The sequence below is a fragment of the Homarus americanus genome, unplaced genomic scaffold (assembly GCF_018991925.1).
Source record: "Homarus americanus isolate GMGI-L3 unplaced genomic scaffold, GMGI_Hamer_2.0 scaffold36188, whole genome shotgun sequence".
NCBI classification, from domain to species: domain Eukaryota; kingdom Metazoa; phylum Arthropoda; class Malacostraca; order Decapoda; family Nephropidae; genus Homarus; species Homarus americanus.
In genome coordinates this window covers 4458826-4484583 of record NW_024718183.1, presented here as the reverse complement: position 1 = coordinate 4484583, position 25758 = coordinate 4458826, and the positions used below count along the sequence as shown (strand labels likewise).

At 36.3% G+C, this 25758-nt stretch overlaps 2 protein-coding genes across 6 annotated transcripts in view; one reads left to right on the top strand and one right to left on the bottom strand.

Annotated features, from left to right (window-relative positions):
- The window catches only part of LOC121859270 (ninein-like), a 76865-nt gene that overhangs the window by 1114 nt on the left and 49993 nt on the right, over positions 1-25758 (top strand). For all 5 annotated transcript variants that reach the window (XM_042356034.1, XM_042356038.1, XM_042356037.1 and 2 more), the window contains exons 2-6: positions 2606-2767; positions 4281-4388; positions 5013-5126; positions 9590-9724; positions 13256-13365. In XM_042356034.1, coding sequence (XP_042211968.1) covers positions 2648-2767; positions 4281-4388; positions 5013-5126; positions 9590-9724; positions 13256-13365 — 587 coding nt within the window. In that variant the 5' untranslated portion in view covers positions 2606-2647. The remainder of the gene's footprint in view (positions 1-2605; positions 2768-4280; positions 4389-5012; positions 5127-9589; positions 9725-13255; positions 13366-25758) is intronic.
- Positions 14621-19030, bottom strand: LOC121859273 (RPII140-upstream gene protein-like). Its single transcript, XM_042356045.1, has 5 exons — positions 18730-19030; positions 16337-16486; positions 15656-15777; positions 15062-15201; positions 14621-14886 (listed from the first exon to the last, which is right to left on the bottom strand). Exons 1-5 carry the CDS (start codon positions 18982-18984, stop codon positions 14687-14689), a joined length of 867 nt encoding a protein of 288 aa, XP_042211979.1. The 5' UTR covers positions 18985-19030; the 3' UTR covers positions 14621-14686.

The window sequence follows — 25758 nt, the reverse complement described above, 5'->3', positions numbered from 1 at the left end:
TTTTTGAGTTGAAATACTGTACTGTGAAATGAGGTGATTCTGGACATGGGGCGGCTTCGGACACATTTGGGGTAAAATTGAATATGCGTATTTCACAACATTATGAATACAATTGTGGAGAAACAAAATATGTGACGATTAAAGTATATCAAGTAAAAACCTAGGGAGCTAAAGTGAATATAAGTACAGCATTCCCTTCAAATTCACGGGCATTAGGTTCTCAAAATGGCCTTGAATCACCAAATCCACGAATAAGATTTGCTGACCGGGCGGGAGGGGGGGGGGAGTACATTTTACAAAGAAATGTATATTCCCTTTATGTGTTTGCCCTTCGGACAATTATTTCTTTTACCTGTATTGTATACACGTGTGTGTATGTGTAGACACACACACAAAACACATACAAATAAATAATACAGTCTCTCCTCGACTTAGGAAGGGGTTCCGTCCCGACGACCAGGTCATAAGTTGAAAAGGTGAAAGTAATACCTGTACATAGAAATTCTAAAATGGGTGTCTCTTTTTCTTCTCAGCACCACGAGAACTCTCACTTTTATGCTTGCCAGCCATTTTAAAGGGAATTACAAACGAAAATTTTGTCAGTACACAGCGCGATCACTAACGTCGGGACTAGAAAATACGTAATTTGAAAAATATTTTATACGACCACGGCGGTCGTATGTCCGGGTTGTCATAAGTCGAGTATGTCGTAATTTGAGGAGTACCTGTAATGGGAAAAATCTTCTAACAAATAATCAGAAACAAATGTAGCATTAAAAATGTTGAGTCCACCCTCTAGTCCACTCTGTGCTTTGTTATTAATAAAGCACAGAGTGGACTTGAGGGTAGACTCAACATTTTTAATGCTACATTTGTTTCTGATAATTATTTGTGAGAGGATTTTTCCCATTATTATTTATTTGTATGTGTTTTGTGTGTGTGTGTGTGTGTGTGTCTATATACACACACATTATACAATACAGATACAGGAAATTACTGTCTCTAGAACGAATGGCTCCCTGTCTCAGCCGCAAAAATTCCGACAACTTGAAAACTACCCACAGACATTCTTGGGTACATTCAGGGTGCCATCCGTGAATATTAGAGGACCGCGAAATAGAAATCTGCAAATTATATGGGCGTACTGTACACACACACAAAAAATCATATGTTTGTTGAATATAAACTAAAAAATTTGTTCCAACCAAAATCTTTCCCGAACCAGAAAAATTAAGAATGTCATAGAAATTTACTGACTTCAATTTGAACTACCAGTATCATGGACATCATCCACGGTATTAAAATCATTAATGTTTCCTTAACAATTTCTATGTAATTCTATATAGTTTATGTGCACCAAGCATATACTGTACTGTATAGAATTACATAGCAACTGTATTTGTCATTCCATTTATCAGAGAATAAGAATTTACTACCGTACAAGGGATCTCTCGGTGCTGAATATGATTGACTGGTGTTTGGCAAATTAAATATTAAATGTGGCATCCAGTAGTGAAGTGGTTAATGTCTTCAACTTTCTCAACCATGTACAGTATTTGTGTAAAGTGTGGCAACACATTTTGTTTATTTAGTTAATTTGTTCAAGTTTTAATCAAACAAAAGTCTCCTAATGATTACTTATGAAATAATTTAAAAAACCTTTTAATGTTTTTTATTTGTTTGTTTGAAACGTAGATTATTACGTTAAATCTGCCCAGTTTGGGTTTTTAGTCTGTTCCTATGATTCCTGGTTTGGTGTACCTGATGAGAGTGGGAAGCAAGCTGCTTAATATTCAACGTGTTTTCCAAATTTTATTAAATTTTATTATAGTTTTATTATTTCAAGAATTGTTTGTGTCTGCTGTAACAGCATGAGCTTGTAAGGTTTATTTTTTAATTAACAGTGAGAATTTATTCTTGTTTTTAAATTATTTATTTACCCCCAAATACAAGTTATAGTGCTCTGATTTTTTGCCCATTGTATAATAAAAGTGTTACAGAAATTGGTTTGTAGACTATTATAATAGCAAAGGGCAGACTAATTTAAACACAAAGTTAGTTTTTAATCTCTGCTGTTCATTTAACAAGAGTTTGTAGGCCATGGCCCTCTTAATGAGATGCAGAGAGTTCTACCAGTGACTGACCAGACTGTGCAGTGACAAAGAATTGTATTGATATTGAATGAAAAAGTAACACTAACTGACAAATCAGCTGAGGGAACAAAATGCATAGTTGTGAATTATTGAAGATGAGAGAATTGCTTCAAATTACTTCACTCAGCACAAGTTGAGGATGATTGAAGTTTATAAAGCTTGCATAACATATCTATCTGATGATAAACACAATAGATACATAGATTGAACAATAAATAGATGGCTTGAGAGAAAATAGATCAGATAACTATTCAGGTAAATTAATACATCACTAGCTATACTGTAGTAGATTTTCAGGTTAAGAGTTTGAATTATAACAAAGTTTAAATGTGGTGATTGTGAATATCATGTAGTGCTTTAACTTAGTATTGCTGTCTCGCAACTAAACCTTTAGATGTACAGTGTATTAGATAAAAGTGTTTCTTGTATTTCATAATTGCAATATTTTTCAGGAATATCTCTCACAGATTTCATATATAACACATGGAGAAAAAATGAGCATTCCCAATTCATCTTGTGGGGTAAGGAAAGGTGGTGCCATTATGGAGGGTTCTTGTGAGTCACCGATCGAAGAGGATGCCGAGAAGGCCACTTGCACCGTGCGCTTGAGTCAGGTAACTACACCAATTATATAACAGTAAATCTCCAACCAGGTTATGTTCCCACACATCCTGTACAGAGTAGATCAGTTGAGTTTAGGTGTTAGGTTCCTGAGTCCCATAATACAACTCAAATATAATTGTAAAGCTTAAATAGTTATAATTGATATTTACACTTAAACTTTTACTTAACCTTCACAAAAAATGGAGGTTATTGCCATAGAAATAAGATATAAGACAAACATTTAAACAGTAGATGTTTCATGACTAACTTAGCTGCGGGTGAAGTGCCTTATTAAGTGAGCATCAAATTAAAATATATATTATTTTTATTTATTTATTTTTATTTTTTTGATCATTTACCTGTGCTGTAATATACTTTGAGTACAGTACATGATTATTTTATATTTATTCAATTAAATATTATTAAGTAAAGCAAAATTAGTTTAAAATGTATTGGAAAACATTACACATTATCTGTTGGTCTAGAAAAATGTGTTCAGATGCTGTTCCCTGCACTAATTATTAACTTATCATTTTATCATTTTGATGTTTTTCATTGGAACATATTACATCCCATCACATTATTTGCTCTTAACAGTTATGACTATAGTATATGAAGAAAAAAAGTAGATATGATCATGTTGTAATCAATGCCATTTCCTCTATTTATATATTATGTTACTGCATTATTCTGTAAGGTATATTTTATGTAATGTAAAATATATACAGTAGTTACTTGAATCTTGTGTGTATTTTGTTTACTTGTTGCTGCTATAATTTACCCATACAAAATATTTTAAACTACCTTCTATGATCTCACACTGTAGGAAGGACAGGTTTTGTGTAGTTGATGCACTAAATACAGTTCAGTGGGCAAGATTTACTCTGTATATTTATGTTTTTGAACAATCCTTTTATGGAGTATAAAGAATAGACATTTTATGGTTTTCTTATTGTCATATTTGGGGAACTTTTCAATTGCTTAGTGATGAGATTTTGTGCTTAGAAAGTTATTTATTGTCAACCACTTTAGAGAGACCACTGTACTGTATCATTATCTATTGTCTAGATTGAAAATATTGATTATATAGTGTACGTTACAGGCAAATTGTAAGGTCGGGCATATTGTAAAATTCCTGGGGAAATTGTAAATACCGGTACCTGGTAAAATGTTCTCTCGTGAATAAGTCGTGTTTATATTGTGGTATGGTTAGGTCATGTTATATTCTGTTAACTTACATGATATTAGCTTATTCATCTAAAATTTGGGAAACTTTCATTATGGGTAAACTACGCGCTGAACCTTATATATCCTAGTATGATTGTGAGTTTGGTTAGTATTTATCCTGAAAGAAAATTGTCATGCAGTTTGGATATCATACCACATGGCACTTAGTTTTAGGATCACCTCAACAGGATAAAATGAGGAGGAAAGTTTATTATTTTTCCCTCACGCTTACTTGTCTCACAATACATAATGATTAACATTTAGTAACTGGCTAACAAATTTTGGGGGACGTTGCAGCCCTTGGAAGATCTAGAGGAGCGACTGAGTACAAGTGTGGGCACGAGCCAAGAAGCCGGCCAGGGTAGTCAGCCCAACAGTCTGGCGTACTCTGGTGACAATGAGGAGGTCTGTATTCACTCTTCGTTCATTGTGTTCTCTGTATGAATTATGGTGTGAAAGGTTTTATTATTTATTGTTACTCCCCTAAGATTTGTACAAAAGATCTTTATTGTTTACAGGAATCATCAAGGTCAACTGTGCCACTTAATCCTTGCTTTTATTATATATTTTTAGTTACCAGTGATTTGAGTATTAAAAAAAAAAGATTAAATTATGTTGGAATGTGCAAACTAACACAATTAACTCTGGTGCCTTTGTATATTATTGTTAGAGTTGGAGCCATACTCATCCTAACTGGTTCTCTGGCCTATGGGACCTACATTCATTGACAGATATTTTGTTGAACCTTCCCCATGAATATCTCAATTACTAAATGAAGTGCTAAGCATGAATTTCTAGTCTGTTAAAGGTAAAAGTTGGTAATAGGCGTCAAAGGTCAGACAGATGTATTGTGTGTTCGCTGTGGTATTAAATTTTAATGAATCTTGTTTATGTAAAGAGATATTCATATTGTTTTATAATATTTGTTGTATATGAGAAAAATTTATGGAGATTGTGTATGTGTTTAGCTGTGTTAGTCTTATAATGTAAACAACAAACTTGAACATATATTATACTCATGTTCTTCAGGAGTATCTTCGTGCTACCTGGCAGCGTTTAGGGGTGGGTCACGATGGTTTCCTATCCCTGGATGAGCTCGCTACAGTCTGTCATGCAATCGGAATGGAGAAAGTCGCAAATGAGGTAGGCCTACAGTACAGTACAGTAGCTATGCCACTTTAGGACTTTCACAATTTTTTTTAATGTGTGTACAATATCTTCCTTAAATTTTTTCACGTTAACAGTAAAACTTTTATAAGACATACTTTTCTTAGCCCAAGACATACTGGGTATACAGTAATGTATCTACAATATTATAACATGCTCTTAATGTTTTCTTTTTATGTATTTCTATATAATTCATTATCTACTTTTCTTGTTAATTTTTATTATTAATCTGTTGGATCTCTTAATAACTATTGTCTTTTTCTGCGATTATTATCTAATTTCTCCAGTACTTATTGGCATTCTTAGTGTGCATTGCAAACCTTGGCCTAACTCTTAAGCATCATAGTCTCATAAATTAAATAACCTTCCCTGCCACAACCAAGCCCAGAGAGGGAACTTTAGATGCAACACATAGTGAAGGTTGTGATCCAGATTTAGTAAGACCATGTTGCTTCCTATTGAAAAAGAAAAACTAATTATGAGTCATTTAGTTGACTCTGGAGGATTTTCCCAGCTTCATCATAAGTGGATAGGGAAGTGCAGAAACAAAAACTGCTTTATCCAGAGTCACTGCAAATCTCTTCTCCTCTTCCAAAACAACATTTCCTTTAATCCCAGCTTTAAACTTTAAATAATGAACTGTTGCTTCTAAAGCTTCTTTTGGGGACTGGGGTCCAGTGGGGATGTGTAAGTAATTCATAAATTAATCCCAATCTTTAATACCAAGGGGTTACTTAAGCTCATGTTTGAACCCAATACAGTACTCACAGCTAATATTCATAAGTCTCGTAGTTATGGACTTAGCTATAAAATGGGATATCAAGATCAGTCCTTCATTTAAAATATTTAGTACCTGTACCAGAAGCTGCATTTTGTTGAGCTGAGGAAGCTGTATCATAATTTTGTTCCAAACATGTGATATGATATATTAAAAGTTGCATAGAACTAACTCATATAAATGGAGGATTTACTTTATTAAGATGCCTGTAATGTTTATGCACACTTACACTTCTCATTTGAGTATTACGGTTTCAGGTACTGTACAGTATAAGTCCAATAATCCTCCACCCTGGGTGTAGGGGGGTGCTGAATCATGAGATATGCCAGATTATTGGATGTTACTTCTAGTTGCAAGCTCAAGAGGCTTTATTTTCACTTATATGTGATATACTGTAATAAAATTTTCTTATGTATTGTAAAGTAAAATAAATGATACAGTATGCAAAGTAAAAAGTATATAATAAGATACAGTATGAATAATAATTCAGGGTTGTTATGATTTAAATCAAATGATTTAAATCGCACGATTTAAATCAGAGTAAAAAAATCATGATTTAAATCAAAATGATTTTTTTACTAATAACTGTTTTCTCTTTTTATTCTACATGATTGAAAAGTATATGCAATGCAGCAGGCTAATAACATCTAGATGATTAAAATGCTAAGACCAGGATATGTTCCACCTAATAGACATTAAATTGGAGGGTCTCTTTTGGATCAAGCCTACGATTCAGTGATTAAGAATTATTCAGAAGAACTTAGTGGGAAAACATTTTGCATGGCCATGGATGGATGGAGTAATGTCCATAATGAGCCTATAGTATGTATAACTTTAACAGCGGACAACCGTATTTATCTTGTTGACTCTATAGACACAGAATCAAGACACACAGCTGAATATCTGTTGAAATTAGCTGAATGTGCTACAAAAAAGTGTGAAGACAAATTTGGATGCACAGTAAGAAGCTGTGTAACAGATAATGCTGCTAATATGGCAAAAATGAGAAGTGAATTCGGACAAGATAAATCCATTATAACATATGGTTGCTCTGCACACCTGTTAAATTTGCTTTCACAAGACCTGCAAATCAAGAACATTAAGGAGCACATTACTGAAATCATTAAGTACTTCAGAAATCATCACATCCCAGGATCTTTGTATAGAAGAGCAGGAGGAACAATGCTAGTAATGCCATCAGACACACGATGGAACACAGTGACAGATTCTATTGAATCTTATTTAAAGAACTGGGAGACCCTTGTCAAAGTGTGCAAAGAAAATAGTGAAGACATTGATAAGAAAATTGAAAGGAAAGTTAATGATAAGGCATTAAAAAGAACTGCAGAAGACTATTTAGAGAGACTTAAGCCTATTGCTGTGGCATTGGACTGTGTCCAGAGAGAACATACCCTATTAAGTGATGCTGTAGAAATCTGGGTAAAACTGAAAACTGATATTAAGGAGTATTTAACAGATAAGAAGGATATGGATAATTTTGAAAAAAAGAATCAAAGTAGCATTGACACCTGCCCATTTTCTAGCTAATGTGATAGATCCAAGGTATCAGGGCAGACATCTGACTCCTGAGCAGCGAGACATTGCAGAACAGTATGTGTGCGAGTCTCTTCCACATTTCCTTTCAACATTAATGTCCTTCCATGGAAGAAGTGCACCATTTAAAGAGGTCTATTTTGGTAAAGATGTTGTAAAATCTCTCTCACCCCTTGCTTGGTGGCAGTATTTTGCCAATGATATGACAGAAAATGTAATGGATGTTCCTAGGCAATTATTTACAGCTGTTGCATCATCAGCAGGGGTTGAGAGAATTTTTTCCACATATGGATTTGTACACTCAAAGGTAAGAAATCGCCTAGGACAGGAAAAGGCATCTAAGCTTGTCACAGTACATAAGCATTTCAATGTTCAACTAAGCTAATTTAAATGTTTTGAACTATTTTTGTTGTTTACAGGATGAGAATATTGTGTTGACTTGAAGTTATTACCGGTAATTCTTAAACTTGTTACCAGTATTATTTTTTTTACAAAATGAGAATATTATTCTGTTGACTTGAAGAAGTTAAGTTATTAATTTTTGAAACACTGTAATCCTATAAGAGCATTTATGTTAAATTTCATTATTACGTTTGGATTTGTGCGCTCAAATGTAAGATATGTTACCAGTTCTCTTTTATTTTACAAAAAGAATATTATTGTGTTAAAATCCATTGGTACATCTACTGCATAAATATCTTAATGCCAATTTTCTGTTTATTATCCTGAATAAACTTTGGTTGAAATATACTGTTTTTATGGTTTAAAAATACTATTTTAATGCAATTAGTAAAAAAATAAAAAAAATCGATTTAAATAAAAAAATTTATTTAAATCAAAGAAATTGATTTTTTTTATTTTTTTTTTAAATCATGATTTTTTCCAACCCTGACTGTATGATACTGTAGTACAATAATGTAGTTTATTGTTCAGTATAACTCGCCAATGTTGTAATGATGATTTTTTACGGTACAGTAATATTGTCACAGCTTTTTTGTGCCGGACACTTGGGCTTTCCAGACCACTGGATGCCGGTCTGTTGGACTTTTACTGTATTGAGAATAATTTAATATTTACTGACACTTTTCCTTCTCATTCTCAGTGCTATATTACAAGTTTCAGGTATCTTGACTACTGTATTACTCAGACATTTTTCCTTCTATCTGACTACTGAAGTGTTAAGGTATTCACTGTTCTTTAATATCCTTAGATACTTCTTTCTCTCTTGCTGAGTGTCTGGTTGCTTTATGTTTCAGCCTGCGGAAAAGGAATACCTGGACCCATTGAGCAATCTTGAGTTATGGTTTCTTTGTGACATCATCGCTCAGGTAGATGATTGAGGTTGTAGGTAACCATACATACGTTGATGGCAGTAGTGCTCGCAAGCTGATGAATTATGTGTATTGTTGGTAATACATTTGGTATTTCCAAATTAAGTGATTAGCTGTACATCAGAAGTCTTGTGTTTGTGTTGAAAATTTCCTCTGAAGGAAGCTGTATTTGCTAGGAGTTGTATAGTGATCTTGAGGCGTATTAGTGTGTACAGAAACTTGTAACGTAGAAGTCAAGTTTGTGCAGTTATACAGTATGTGTATAACATACTAATATTAACACATTTACTGAACTTGGTGCTGCCAGAGATATATACTGCATACCATACTTACTAGGAAGGAATAAGATATAAAAATTTGACTGACAACACTAATAATTATTTTTTAATAACATCTCGACAGCGTATTAACTGGTCAAGCTCAAAATTGTTATGCACATGAACAGTATCTTAGTAATGCCTTGACTAGGTAACTTTGATTTTGACACTTGTGATTAACATCCCAACAACACTAAATAATTAACTAAAATTAGTAATCACACGAACAAGGTCTCAACAAAGCCTCGGATGCTTGGTTGCATTGGCTGTACCTTGCTAATTTATCTCTTTCCTGACTGTCTTTTCATTTTTCCATGTTAACGTTTTGGTCTTACTCCACAAGATGATCTGTGCGTACAGTACTCTCACATACAGTACAGTAGGTCTTCTATTAAAGGTCCTGGTTATAGTTTTTCCCTTTTTTTAACATCTCATTTTCTTTATCTCTCACCATCACAGGTTTTGGAACAGCTGTTTAGCCGACTAGATGTTGATGGTGATGGGAGGATCAGCTTTGAGGAGTTTGTCCACATGTTCCAGAATGGAGGACCAAGTGGAAACAATTCTTTAGTTCTTGATGAATCTCTGCATCAGGTGTGTTGCTTGTCATGTTTTGTTACTTTTCAGATGGATAATCAAAAGAGCTATAGGGATCATTATTTATGGTAATACTGTCCTGTAGTAATGAGTGAAGAATGTCTCTCAAAAATTGCTGAAATTATTATAAGAAATTTTCAAGAGTGAAGATCACAACTGTTTAAATAAAAATGGATTAAAATCTTGGATCATTTGTGGATTTTTTTGCCTTAGTTTTATGCTGTCAGTTTGAAACAGATACAAAGCCACCGTCTTTTATTGGCTTGTGATATTTCAAAACCATGGACTGATAAGCCAGTCTGTTATTATCATTCTGTAGTTCATGAAGAAGCTTTACACGCTTCCTTTTTTACTGAACTGACTGCACCAAAATTAAAAAAAACATATTTAGTATAGTTTTATCGCATTACACTTCTATGATTTTCACCAGACTTTAATAGAATCAGGTTTGATGAAAAGGCTGCAGGTCAATAAGCAAAACCATTTTCTGTATTCACGGTCAGTTTATGAGGAAGCACATGTACATGGATTCATCCTCCATACAGTATATACTTGAGATAAAAGTTGCAAAAGTTCAGTTGTTATCAATCGTAGTTTTGTCTTGCAACTGGTTAAAATTTCTCTCCTGGCAATACTTTTTAATTACTGATATGCAAAGAGTATTAGAGTAACAAAATAAATGTACTTGAGTATTGTACTCAATTAACATTTTTGGTTATCTACTTTTTAAAAGATACTAAAAAAATTAGTACTTTTACTTAAGTATGGTTTTCTAATACTTTTACTGCAATACAATATAAAAAACAAAGTGTTACTTGTTACATGCCCAAACAAAACAAACAAACAGAGTTTTAATGTCTGTAGCAAGCTAATAATATTTTTTTAATTAACTAATTATATATTAACCATGTTAAAAGAGTTGTGTGGGTGGAGCCTTGAAGGGTGTGGCGTGGGTGTGGGGAGACACCAAGCGGTCACATACCTAGAGGTCTCATGAGGTGAGGTGATGTCAAGTCAGGTGGCAGTGGCTATAACAGCGGACTTTCCCTTTGATCTTCTTGTGTCCATTAGCACCTTGACCACCCCACCTCACCCAGCCCACCCTCTTCTCCCCCACCTTTCCATTAAACATCAGTTGCTCTTTGCATATACAGTACCTGTACCTAAAATGAATTTCAAAGAGGCTGTGATTCCAAAATGCTTTACATAATTCCATCTAAGTTATATATAAAGCAGGTATCTAGACATATGTGTGAGATTGAGTATACAGTATTTAAGATTCTGTTTAAATAACTATGTACCACTGCTCCTCCCCTCAACACCCGCCAGATATTCTGTGGTGCAAAAAATCCAGCCACTCATAAATAGAATCAAAGAGTGATATCACCACAGACACATCCCCAGTTAGAGGGGCAGTTCACGGTGAGTCTTAGTCAGACTTAGTCATTATGGAGGCAACAATCATCCACAAACTCCTCAAATGAAGGAGCTTGATTGCTACTTGGCATGCCCAGGGGAAGGAATGGAGCTACTGAGGTCTTTCCTGACATAATGTGACTTATCTCTGAAGCTTAATACCCCACTACCTGCATCTGGTGCTTGTGAACGTCTGTTTAGTCATGCTGGGCTTATTATTTAATTCAGTTATTACACCCCAGGGGGCAACAAGCCGAGTCACAAGACCATCTGGTCAGACACTAATACATTGGTACTCGTGTCTCGCAGGACACTGTTACTTGTGATATGGTGACAATATTGATATGATTTAACAACAATGGGAGTTAGCACCACCAAAGCGTGGGTAGCATACAAGAATTACATCTAAATTATTACGAATAAGTAGGTGGTGACATATAGTGGTTAGTGACTCTCCCTGTAGTAGGAGGTCCCTGACAGTGGGACAGTCAAGGCAATACAGAAGTGTTGAAGGGTGTTAGTGTTGAGACAGTTACAGAGTTTACAGTGCGGGTCATCCCCCGCCTCAGATACTTGCCAGAGTGGGCTTTATCCTAACCTAATGCAAGCAGACAACATTATGTCTGCAGACTGTATGTTCACGTCGACGGTACTTGTGTGGATAAGGAAGAAAGTGATCATAGTGTGGGATGGATATATTTTCAGCCCATTAACCATCCCTGCGATGGATTGTAGAGAGAAGAGCGGTGAACGTACGAGTATTCTCTTTCCGTAGGTCATGCTGGGCTTATATTTAGGCAAACTGTGGTGTAATGGTCAGCATCCTCGCCTCACAAGCGAGCAGACCCGAGTTCGATCCCCTGGCAGGGTGAAACTGTGGGCAAGTTTCTTTGTGCCATTTGCCTCTGTCTACCCAGCAGTAATTGGGAGCCTGAATGTTAATCGATTTGCCTGATCGTATTCCGGGGTAATGGTTAGCCAGTGCAGTTAGCCAGTCTTCTCGGGCTATTCCTTGACACTGGGTCCTGCAGCTCGTTAACTTAGGGTGTGGTTGTTGTGTTGGCGACAGCTTCTACTCCTAAACAAATTCACGCCTAGGAGGCCCTTGGGCCGGCTATCCTCGATTTCGAGGGGCTTCCGTTATTATATATATATATATATATATATATATATATATATATATATATATATATATATATATATATATATATATATATATATATATATATATATATATATATATATATATATATATATATATATATATAAAATCACACAAAAGGGAAACAACGGAGCACCTTGTTCGTCTTTATTCAAGACATCTTCAGATGTCTTGAATAAAGACGAAAGCCAAGGTGCTCGTTGTTTCCATTTTCCCTGTGATTTTATCAAGATTTATCTTATCCACGTTTTCATTGTGGATTTACATGATATATATATATATATATATATATATATATATATATATATATATATATATATATATATATATATATATATATATATATATATATATATATATATATATATATATATATATATATATATATATATATATATATATATATATGGGCCTAAAAGATCTGGAATGGACAGCCATAATTTTGAGAATTAGTTATTAATTAATCTTAATAGAAAGATTAGCAAATAAACATGTGAAATGCTGTCTTATTTTTTATTTTTAGTTAACAATTTTTGTATAATTTACTTGAGTACTGTACCTTAAGAATGAGATACTTATTTACTTCTACTTGAGTACATTAATATTTGGATACTTTTACTTCTACTGGAGTAACATTTTGCCAATGTAACAATACTTTTACTTAAGTAACAAAGTTCAGTACTTTTTACAACTGGATGTGCTTTAGCTTGTTGTGCTCCTTCCTTCTCTAATGTAATCTGATTGTTCATATTTTCATAACATAGAAATTTGACACTTGATCTTTTATCTCCATTCTCCAATCAGATCACTTCTCTCGTGACCAACATTATCCATCTGTCAATTTTAAGAATAAAAAATTTTCACCCGCTTTTTATTTTAGTCCAGTTTAAGAGTGCTGAAATTAACAAATATAATTTATACTCAATTCCAGTAATCTTTTTCTCTTTCAGGAAGTGCCGGGCACCCCACTCAGTAGAATGAGCTCAGTTAGTGATGAACGTAGAGGCATAGCGGCAACGGAATTCAGTGTGTTTTCATCTATTGATCCAGACAGCACTGGGTGAGTACAGACCTAATTTTAGTACAGTGGTCCCTCGGTTAACGAGCGCCTCGGTTAACGAGATTTCGGTTAACGAGTTACCTTCCATAAGATTCTTAACTTCGGTTAACGAGCAATCCCGCAATTAACGAGTTTGATACGAGTTGACCTGAACATGTTTTCGCTTGCATTTGGCGGTCCACCAGCTGTAGTATTAGTCCGCCAATGCAGTAATCGGTTCTAGGGCTTAAATTCCTTACCATTTTAGCAAATATCAAGAAGTTTATACTCTTCAATAATTTTAATAGTTTAATATTAAATTTTTTAGTCATTTTAACAATTATTGAACATAATTGAAGTATAGGAAGCTAGCGTTTTGCGTGCCAAACAGCCTGTCAACACACCATACAGGCGTGAGTCTGTGTCTTTTCAGTAGAGGTAACATCTTGCTTCAGACTCTCTTCAACATAAATGTTTTTTTTCTGTTCCCAAGCAAATTATTGGTCATTTTGAAATTTATTTTACATATTGACAATATATAATGCAGTGCAGTGTTGATTTAAAGAAAATAATATTGAATTACACCAAGTGAACTAAAATTTTATGGGTGAAATGGCGCCATGGGGTGACTTCTCTTCCACCCCAATGCCTTCTCTTCTCCCTTCTCCTCCACCCCCATTCTAATTCCCATCATCATCATCCAGGAGCCTTCTACATACACACCTCAAAGTAAGTGTACTTTTCTACCTTTTTTGTTAAATTTAGGCAATTTTCGGTGAGCTGGAACCAATTACCCAAAACCCATTGAAACAATGGTTCAACGAGTTTTTCGGTTAACGAGCAACCTTCTAGAACGGATTGTGCCCGATAACCGAGGGACCACTGTACACCCTCGTTGATATGGGTATTTTTTTGGTTTGATAATGTTGTCCGTCTTTTATTTTGATTTTTGTTGACTTCTAGTGACCAGAAAGCTTGTCATAGAGTAGCTCTAGGAATGAATGTGATGCTGGAGTGATGTACGACAGTCTGGGTTAACCAGTTGAACTTCTTTGGGCCTTGGTGTGAAATACAAACACTACAGTAGAACATACCTGGTAATGCAATAAGGTAACGAGGGAGAGATTTTGGGCCCTTATATTGTTCTTTCTGTACTGTAGTGGGAAGGGGATTGTTTGAAGATTTTTTTTTTATTGCTGTAGTTCCTATTTATATTACAGTGTACGGGACCATTCAATTTATTTTGGTAATTACGTATAGGAAAAAAATATATATCTTGCATTGTAACTTTAATAAATGTGCCTATATATTATACAACAATATCATCCTATGTTGTAACAGTTTATGATTTTATACTATTACTTGCACTTTGGTCCTCAACTACTTCTAATAATGGTGTTGTTGACGCAGTTCTCTCTTCGTGAGCTTTGGTGAGTATGTCGAGGTCTGCAGCTCTGGCCTTACGTAGTGTTTCCTGTTTGTCTGCTTGAAGTTCTTCCTTCCATTCATATTGCCAGTATCTTATCTCTTCCATTGTTACACCTGCAAGACAGAATAGTGAGGTTTTACAACTTCACCCTCATTGATATACTACAGTACACTGAACAAAACACCCATGGAGTAACAAGATCTAATATGGTCATTAGTTTTACAAGTGTTATAAGTCATCACACACACACACTAATGCCTCAAACTGTTCTTCACTGTGGTAACGTACCTGTAAGATACATGATTGCGAGATTCACGCTTCCTGCTAAGGCCCCGAGAGCTCCACCAAATATTCCCCCAGCTACCATGGCTCGGGGTCCTTGCTTTAACTTGAATAAAATCCCGGTGGCACCTCCTCCTACCAGGTACCTGGAGGGAGAGAGAGAGAGAGAGAGACTGTCAATAAAAATGCAATAGGGATTCATATTTTAACACCAATATTTAATGAAATGAAGAATAAATGGCCATTTGAACTGTAGAAGAATTATTCACACATTTGACAGCTGTGACTTCAGGAAATATGATGGCGGGAAGTACACATTGTATGTATTAATAGCAAAGATTATGCCGTGCTTTAAACTGGGTCAAGAGAGTAATGCTTAGTTAAAACGCCTGTCAAGTATTGTTCTCGTGTCATCCAAGTATTGTACACCTTTTGACCGCATTATCAACACAGACAGACAATGTTCCTTTAAAACTAAATAACATAATACTGTAGTCCGACCTAACCTGTAGTAACTCCTTGGACTTTTTAAAATAAGGAATGTGCTAAAATGTTTAAATACACAATATGTTAAGGTTTAAATAAAGGTACAGTACTTACTCGATGATTGAAGACTTCCCTCTGTATACAGATATACTAGTAGTAAAAAGCATAAAGGATCCACAGAATACCCCTAATCTCCAGCCCAGTATCCAGGCACCGCGAGCAAATCCTAACGTCACCTGTTGGGTTTACACATTATTAAAATGTCATTACAGTAGTTATAAGAAAGCATATTTATGAAATTCCGAAGGTTAACTATTTATTATGCTTAAAAATTAGTGCAAACTATTTTAGATAATCATAACTCTGTAGCTTTTGTGAATAAGACATAACCTGACAGTTTAACTAATTAAAAGAATCAGTGCTTGTAGCTTCTAGGGATGATTGATCTGTTGGTACACAATGTTCCTCAGAAATGATTTTAAGCTTTTCATAAAATTTCCTTGCTAGCTACCCCATGTACTGTAATGATTCCTAGCCCACCCAACAATTTTCTTGGAGGTTTCTTCATCCCCTGACATTAAACAGAGTAAAAAAAAAAAATAAATAAATAAAAATAGTAATACAGGCTTACATAATGACATGTACTCGCTACCACACACACAAAGTTCTTTCAGTACCTACACTTTTTAAATATTACTTTTTATAGTAAATGGTTTTGTGTATTTTTTTGTAAAAAAAATATAGGGCAACTTAATATTATTTAACTCATTATTTTAGGATGTGTGATTACTTTACCTTAGTTTGCAGTTGTTTTTGAGCTTCAAATGTGCTTTGGAATGCAGTTCCCTGGTTTCGTTCTATAAATTTGATAAAACTCTCTTTTGAATGGAGTGTCCCTCCAATTAGAGTCCCTGTGAAGGCTCCCAGCATGGCACCATTTACAACCTGTGGGCATGAATTCACAACATATAAAGGATGTGAACAGCTGAAAATTATGTCAGTCTGGAACAATTGTCAACAACAACTCCAGTTTGTCAACAACAACATGTATTTGATCATGATGCACACTAGCAGCTTTGGAGGGAGTGCTGCGAACACTTGCTGGTAGAGTTTCCTAATGTTACCTTCTGTCATGGGACACAAGCTTACCTAAGTCTTGAAACATCACTTGATGCTTCATTAACAGACAGTACCAAACTTCTTGACGCTAGAACACAACACAAATAACACTCTGTGGGTATCTGTACAGATATATCTTGTCATGTTGTCACTTGTGATAGCTTAGAAATTATGTTTGTCATGTTATTTCTAGCTTGAGGTTTGGTTAGGTTAAGCTAGGTTTCTCAAGAATCATTCAATTCTCAGCCATTGCAAGAGACAACATAATGAAATTTGTTGATTGGCTGCTTTGTTTCATCCACTTTAAAATATGGTCTCGATCTTTTTTAAATATTTAAGTCTAAGACTGCGACTTGATAGCAGTCCATGAATGAACAACATTCATTTCTTCAGCATTGATTCTAGGAAAACTGGTAATACTCTAGAACAGCAGAGCACATTAACCAGAAACGTTACAAGAATTTCCTACAGAAGACAAATTACTGTATTATTACAGGTTGTACCTCTCTAGTCCGGCAACCTCGGGACCTGACCGGTGTCGGACCATGGAAATTTCCGGACCATGGAAATTCACCCTTTTCCTGGATAGATAGTGACTTGGCTTGAAAGCACTAGCACCACTTTCTCTGCTTCATGGTCTCTTTGAAGACATTGAAGGGTTAAATGTCATACAGTAGCTTCTCAAATTTCGTGAGTTTTTAATTCGACGTTTTCTATTTGAACACAAAAAAAACAACACATTTAAAAATTTTGACGGCGGAAACTCGAATTTCGACGTGTTTGAACGGCCCACCAACGTTCAGACGACGTGCAGAATCTGTAAAGAGCGTCATTTCTCTTATGTACAAAAGATTCATTATTGTTTATTACTGAAAGTCTTTTTGATTGAATTAATGTTTGTGTGCAAAATGAGCAATACAATTCATTAATAATACGTAGAATATTAAAACACGAGGAAATGAGACTGCATTGTTTTCGTTGATTACAAAACCAGTGACTGACTGGTTCTACATATAAAACTGAAGAAAATTAGACCTTGGTTGTAGCTGTAGTAAAATTAATATGGTTGTTTTAAGTAATGTTATTTAATGTTAATAAATGGAACAATAGAAGTAGCTAACGATAATGGTAAAGAAAAAAGAGAGATCGCGTATGTAAGTGCTCATGCGCACATGTGAAAACATATCGTCATTACTTTACATAAGAATATGAAAGCAACACTTATTTACTGCTCATATATATTGAAGGGTTAAATGTTGTACTCTGTATAGACAAGCAGAGAGAGAGAGAGAGCAGCCGAACTGCCGGATGTAAACAAACCTTAGTTTCCCGCGGCTTTGTTGTTGTTGTTTTTTTACGGGGATTAGCCCACCCGGGCATAGGTCACTGACCCACATTGGGGTCTGAGGGGCAAAAATTTAATACTCCTGTAATAATAATAATAATAATAATAATTCAGATAAGTACAAAAAAGAAGAAAAAAAAGCTGCCTATCTACCTATTGGACAAACTAAAATCGTTCCGGACCACAGAATGCCGGACTAGAGAGGTACAACCTGTATTATTTTGGTGGTTTTCAAGAAATGATGAAGATTTGCAAATTTTTAAACCATATTATCGTGGTAATTTTCATCTGGACAGGATTTCATACACACAGACACTTTTACAGAAACAATTACTAGCTGCTGATACATTATAAGGTTTAATGGAGGTAAATCTTATTTAAATAGGTTATTTAAGATAGGTTGTTAGGTTGTGTGTAAAGTAGCTAGGTTAGGTTAGTCAGAAAGAAGGCCATCGTAGCAACTATCATTGCATAGTCTGACGACCATTCATGCACAGTAGGCTGCTGTACCAATAGACATAGTGGTTCACAGTAGGCTGCTGTACCTTTATCCTGTGCCTATTATTAATGTCTGTGAAGCATTAGGATGATGACCTCAATGAATCCCATGTTCAGGTAAAGAAAGATGACCCACACACACACACACCCACCAGCATTGGTTGTGTACATGGTTTATGTTAAAATATGGTTGGCTTTTCTTAGTGACATATAGTAGAGTAATTACCATCCCCATCTCTGGACTCATTTTGCCGAATTCATCATAAGAAAACATGAGCCGTAGTCTGTCAGTGCCGGTCTTCTCCTTCCAGTTCATTATCTTGGCCGTCTTCACCTCCTGGTTGATACTGTCGGGGTTCTCGTACAGTTTTAATATGTTAAACCCCAAGAGAACTCCTCCTGAGTCACGCCACACACTCCTCTGTCTCGTGGTACAGAAACTGGAGTAGAATTTAGAGTAATATCCACTCGTCTTGGCCATTGTTGTTGTTGTTCTATCAGCTGTTTAGCAGACGCTCACGCTGACCGCTGATTGGTCGCCCGAGTGGAGTCAAGGTCAATACTATGCGTTGATTGGCTACTTCTGCAGTGCGTTCTGACCGCTGATTGGTCGCCCCAGTGAAGTCAAGATCAATACTATGCGTTGATTGGCTACTTCTGCAGTGCGTTCTAGCGTAAAAAAAAAAACGTATTTTTTCTCTTTATCTCTTGAATTATTTCACTAAAATTTCAATCTCAGTTAAATTAAACGAAAAAAATTATATAATCCGTATTGAATGACTTTTGAAAGGAATGTTAGGAGATATTAAAAAATGGTAATAGAAAACGTTGACTTTAATGGGTAACTAATGTTTCTTTAAGTTCTTGTAGACATTAGTATTGAGTGTGTAAAAAAAAAACCTGCACAGAACTTTCTTTTTTGGTTAGGATCAGGGAGCCTCTACTATAGTTTGTTTAGTAATTAATTATAATATTGTAATCTATTTCAACATATCCCGGCTACCAACTCTCCATTTCCTCATCTTAATATTTCAATACATTTCTTTTCATAACTCGTCATTATTTTCTTTAGGATTATTATACCTTGTTTGTAACCATTTATCATATTTACTGGAATCTCCTGTGTAAAGGAAGTTGGTCACTTTCACACAACAATAAAGATAGATGTCATAATTAGGTTGAAGAAATAAGTCATGGTGTGATTTATTGAGTTATGTACATAATTTGTTTAAGTAAATACAAAATGGTACAACAATCAGTAAGCACAAGTTAGTAGTGAACTTCAGTACACATGTGGCACACAGTGGAGCTTATGCTGAGAATAACCTTATATAAAAGTAAGCAATATATAAAACATTTGAAATTGTTTTTATATTAATCTGTTTTTATTAATAACAAATCTTAGGATATCTTCTTTATGAAGGAAGCCCAAAGTTCACAGTATATATTGTGACATATAACCTGTCATCTAAGAGGTCATTCCCCAGTGATATGTTTAACAGCCACAAGAGAATACTGTAGTGTCTTGTGATGTTATATTTAGGGCTGGACATAACAACAAGAGAAAGAAGATTACTTAACATACACCCACAGTGTAGTTTTTTCTTATAGTTTGCTTATTACAGTTTTTATTGTCACATAATTATGATGGATTACACTTAATAAACTTTAAATTTTTTCTCCAGTTTATTCTGAAGTGTTCATCTAGTTTACTGTTAATGGAAAGAATTTATTTGTTTTACTTTTACATCGGGGAAAGTATGATGGGCAGGACAATGAGGGATATTTTTATAGGAAGGAAGTTGTATCAGGGGAAACTCTAATGTTGATATATGCTGCTCTTAGCCCTAACCAGGCTGTGAATCCTTGGCAGGGGAAGTGCCTCATCTCCTGTCTGTCTGACCTCTGTTAAAACCACTTGTGATTTTCTTAAGTTGTATTTTATTTTATTTTTGATATCATAGTTTTAACTTATGATTTTCATTATCAGCATCAAATAATTACAGCCTGATATTTTGCCCAATCAGTCAATCAATCAATCATTTCTGTTCACCCATTTGTTCATTCATCATCAACCTTATCTTAGACATACATGAATAAGTTTGTCACTTTTTTTTCTTTTTCTTTTTTTTACGAGAATTAGCCCACCCAGGCACAGGTCACTGACCCACATCGGGGCTTGGGGGACGAAAATGTAATAGTAATAATAATAATGATGATGATAATAATAATAATAATAATAATAATAATAATAATAATAATAATAATACAGTAATAAAGAACTGGTGCCTGTGTCTTCAGTAGGACCTTGTATGGCCGGGGTGTGTCATAGTATTGGTAACAATTTTTATTTATTTTTTTTTTTTTTTGCGGGGAATGCTCTCCCGGGCACAGGTCATCGACCCACAACAGGGCCTAGGGGGCGAAAAAATAAGAATAGGAAGAAATTAAAAATAGAAAAGGAAAAGGTTATATTAATCTACACCACGAAGATGCCAGAAAACCAGCTTTTCAAAGTGAGACAGAGTGTATAAGTATGGAAACACAGAAGAATGCAGAGCATTCCACAGTTTGGCTGTGTGAGGAAAGAAGGATGTACCATAACGGGTTAATCTAGTGTGACCGACATCCACAGAGAAACGGTGGGCACCGCGGGCAAGACGTGTGTTACGAGCCCACGGCCTTGCCGGCGGTACACAGGATGCCAAATCCACCGAACATTGCCCGTTAAAGTACCTGTAAAAGAGAGAGAGTGAAGCAACATTGCGGCGAAGAAAAATTTTCAACTAAAGGAGGAGAGTAAATAAGATGAAATGCCTTTGATTCCACCCTATCTAACAGTTGTACAGAAGACGAGCCACCCCAGATATGAGAGCAGTACTCCAAGTTAGGACGAATGAATCCCCTATATACTTGAAGCAACTGCTCAGGAGTGAAGTAGCTACGGCATTTGTACAGCATTCCCAGGATGTGTGGCTTCCATGACATATTAGAGGAAATGGTGAGACCTACCATATCTATTTTAGAATTTGGTAGAATAATAACATCCTGAAATGTGATTGGCGGGAGATCATCTAATTTGGAAAGTGTAATTGGTAAATACTGAGTTTTATTACTATTGAATTTAACCAAGATTCTACCTCCCCATTCGGAGATGCTGAACAGATCCACATTGATAGATGTAATGATATCAGCTCTAGAAACAGATCTAGTTTGAGAGTTAGGAGGAAGGGGAAAATGTGAAGATGAGTGAAGGGTAGAATCATCGGGATAAGAATGGATAGAATTAGTTGTAGTGTGAGGTAAATCATTGATAATAAGAAGGAAGAGAGTCGGTGAAAGAACAGAAGCCTGTGGGACACCACTATTGGTAGAGAAAGAGCGAGAGATAGATCCCTCGACAACAACTGCCATGGATCGGTACTCAAGGAAGCTAAAGATTAGAGAACAAAGTGGGGGAGAGAAACCAAAGAAGGAAGTTTAGAAATCAAAGACTTGTGCCATACCCTGTCAAATGCTTTGGAGATGTCGAGGGCCATGACGAAAGTTTCCCCATAATCCCAAAGAGAGGATGACCAAAGATGGGTGCAGTAGGAGAGCAGATCACTGGCAGATCTCGCCTGGCAAAAGCCATACTGGTGATCCGACAAAAGAGAATGGCATTCAAGGTGATGAAGAAAATGGGAGTTCAAGATAGTTTCGAAAATCTTAGAGAGGGATGAAGTTAGGGCAATGGGGCGATAGTTAGACGGATTAGAATGGTCACCCTTCTTCGGGATAGGCTGAACCAAGGCATGCTTCCAAGATGAAGGAAAAGGTTGGGTTTTGAGGCAAAGGCGAAGGAGGCGAGCAAGCACAGGGGCCAGGGCTTCAGCACACTCCCTCAGAACACGAGGGGGTATTCCGTCCGGTCCATGTGCCTTACTCACATCCAACCTGGATAACACACCAGCAACCCTACGAGTGAAGATTATAGGAAAGTGCATAGGTTCAGTAGGGGGAGCAGGGGTAGGAGGGATAGAGTTGGAATCGTCTAAGGTGGAGTTAGAGGAGAATAAGGTGCCAAAGAGATTGATTTTATCAGGGGGAGAGTTGGCTATAGAGTTATCAGGTCGGAAGCACGGAGGAAAAGAAGGAGTGCAGAAGTTATTACATATGTGTTTGGTTAAGGATCAGAAGGATTTACTAGAGGAAGAATGAATTAGGACAGCTGTCTTTCTGTTTATAAAATTTCGCTTGGCCCTACGAAGAATAGCCTTACAACGATTCCTAGAAGTAATGAAAGAGGAGTGGGTAATTGGAGAAGGAGATAGTTTCATAGCTTGATATGCCCTATCTCTCTCCCTGCATGCAAGAGAGCAGGAGCAATCAAACCATGATTGTAAAGTGAAAGTTTTGGCAGAAGATGGGGTAAATGCACTCATACCACCCTGTATAACCCCAGCAATGCTGTCAGCACATACCGAGGCGTCCCGAGTGGAAAAGCAACATTCATCCCAAGGAAACTCGGCGAAGAATTCTCGTAAGGATTGCCAGTTTGCCCTCCGATAGTGCCATGGTAGGCGCTTAGAGGGGGGTGGGGGAGGCGGTATGAGGGGTTAGAGGTAAAACAAAGATCAAGAATGTTAGTAAGTTGATCGTGTCGATCTGGAACACGTGTAGGGTGTTTAATTATTTGTTCTAGATCATTAAGCAAGGAAAAAGAGAGTGCCTCAGCTCCACCTGGGTCATCCCTTGCAGAACCAAGCCACTCACTGTGATGTACATTGAAATCCTGTAGGTAGAGGATCTCGGTGTTGGGGTGTGTGGATAGCAACGACTCATGGCAAGAAGTAAGACAGTCAAAAAGTTTCAAATATGTGGTTGATTTGGGTGAACAGTATAGGAAACAATGAACAATAGTTATAGTTGGTAGAGATATTTTGGGACAGATGACTTCATAAAGGGAAGATTCAAGAACCGTGAGTCGAGCTATAGGAGTACGTGTGTTGCAGTAGGCACATACACCTCCCTTAGAACGGAAGGAGGTATAAAGGTTGTAGTTGGAGACTTGAAAAGGTTTGGGTGAAGCTGCTTTGGTCAGTTGAAGTTCGGATAGTAGTAAGAGGTCGGGGGAAGAGGTTAATAGGTGGTGCTCCACAGAAGGAAAATTGGATCTCAGGCAGCGAATGTTGGAAAAATGAAGTGTGAAAAAAGCCGATCCTCCAGCAACCGCGGTAGCGTCAGTTGAGGCACTGAATATAAAAGTCTTTCCAAAAAGTGAAATACTCCTACAAATATTTCAATTATACATACAGTACTGTTTGGACATGAGTATGTGTTGTTTTGGTAGAAATCTCATTCAAGTGCCATTCATTTCCACAAATGTTCAGTTAATAACATCTTCAAGTGTGAAATAGATTGATTGAAATGTTCAGACAGCCACCACTCAGTCTGTGATTAAAAGATGCCAGGTTTGATTATTATTTTGCCATGTGATGAGGATGATAGACAGTACAGTAATAGTATAAGGCTTAAAAGAGTCAGGCATGGGAGGAGGTCCCAAGAAGGATTACTGTGGCCAGAAACTGAGGGTGTAGAACCTAGCATGAGAGAGGTGACAAGACTGAAGCGAAGGGATGAAGATAATGAATGGATGCAGTGAAGAGTACCATAGAGATAAGTCAAGTAAGTCAGATTGTACCTTAGTTAAGTTATCCTGTACAGTTCATTGTAACTGAGCACCAGAATCAATACTGGTGTAATATGGAGACATCATTGGTACAGACACATAATCAGTAACTACTGTGTACAGTACAATATCTTATTACTGTACTGTATGTGTTGTATATGACGAGAATCTTTCCTGAGGGGTTTAATATAATTTTTTTTCTCTTATATGATGTTTGTCAAGTACAGTACATGAATGATCCCCTTGGCAACACTTAATATATCAAAAGAATTCATCTTCTTTGGTGTGTTTTCTAATACTTACAGTTTCCTGCTTAACAGCCCTGACTAACACAATAATAGTGTTTGTTTTGTGTGGCTTAGTGTAGGTGAAGCATAAGTGGTTACCCTACTTAAAAGACGTTCACTGTTTTTCATATTTTTATATTAAATTTTAATTTGTCTGGTATACAATACGTATATTAGCAGACAATGTCAATTTTAAAATTAAATGCAATTGTAGATAAGTTACACACGTTAAATTACAGAAAAAACACTTTCTTCAAAAGGAAATTAATTGGTAAAGTAAACAAGCATCTATATATAACTGACAAGTTGTTTTATATATTATGGCAGATTACTGTACTGTACTATATAAAGAACAGATGGCAACTTAATAAACATTCTGTATACTGTACAGTGTATGCAAATCAAAGGACATTACTCAGTCAAATGTTTGAGTCTGGAGTTGAGAGAAGGTCACCCCATTCAAGGTCACAGCCTCAAGTTACAGAAGCTAACTGTTTGAGCCAAAATCTTTGGAGTAAGGGCTGTGAATTTATGGAGTAACCTGCCAGATAATGTTGTGACTGCAGAGTGTGAGCTCTTTTAAGTCTTGACGTGGCAAACACTGGCACATATTGAGGTACATGCAAGAGGCCATGCATGCCCAGTACAGTACTTGCCAGCAGTGTACAGCAGCAAACTGCCATATAGTGGCCTCGCCAATAACGACTTCCACAATAACGTTTTCGACAATAACGGTAAGTTACAATAGATATCCATTTTCAATAATAACGTCTGGATTCTCTTGAATAACGGAAATTTCGCGGGAAGCGTTCGAACGCATCAACGATAGCGTTTGTTTGCCGCCATGTTGATGACGTAGTTGTGCGCTCCGCCTCGCTCTCACTCACGCTCAGTGGAATACAGCGCTGCGCCCACGTGTGAGATTTTCGCCTCTATAACCAGTGGTTGTTAGGGTCGGTGATCAATAATAGCTTCCGCATTTTTGCCTGCAGGGGCTAGGGGAGGTGGTGGAGGGAGTGATTTGCCACTTGAACGACTGGGAACTTTTAAAGTGAGGAAATTGAACTGTCCTGAGTCTACAGTGCGAAATATTAAGAGGAACTTAGAGGAGACCAAGAAGAGTATTGCGCTGGCTAAAAATATTTCGGTAATGATGGAAATGCAAGGCGAGCTATGAATGATAAAGGCAATAGAAACAGGTTGTTAGTGATAACAGAGCATTTTCTTGTGAAATGGTTAACTTGTAGAATGAAAGACAGTGCAAGTGTTAGCGGCCCTCAGATACGGAACAATCATC

What these genes read in the sequence shown, in the direction of transcription:
- LOC121859273 (XM_042356045.1), bottom strand. Translation starts at nt 18,984, where the DNA reads ATGGCCAAGACGAGTGGATATTACTCTAAATTCTACTCCAGTTTCTGT. An exon ending in AAAAACAACTGCAAACTAAG is followed by an intron (nt 15,778 to 16,336) that starts GTAAAGTAATCA and finishes TAAACCCAACAG; the next exon opens with GTGACGTTAGGATTTGCTCG. An exon ending in GGGAAGTCTTCAATCATCGA is followed by an intron (nt 15,202 to 15,655) that starts GTAAGTACTGTA and finishes CTCTCCCTCCAG; the next exon opens with GTACCTGGTAGGAGGAGGTG.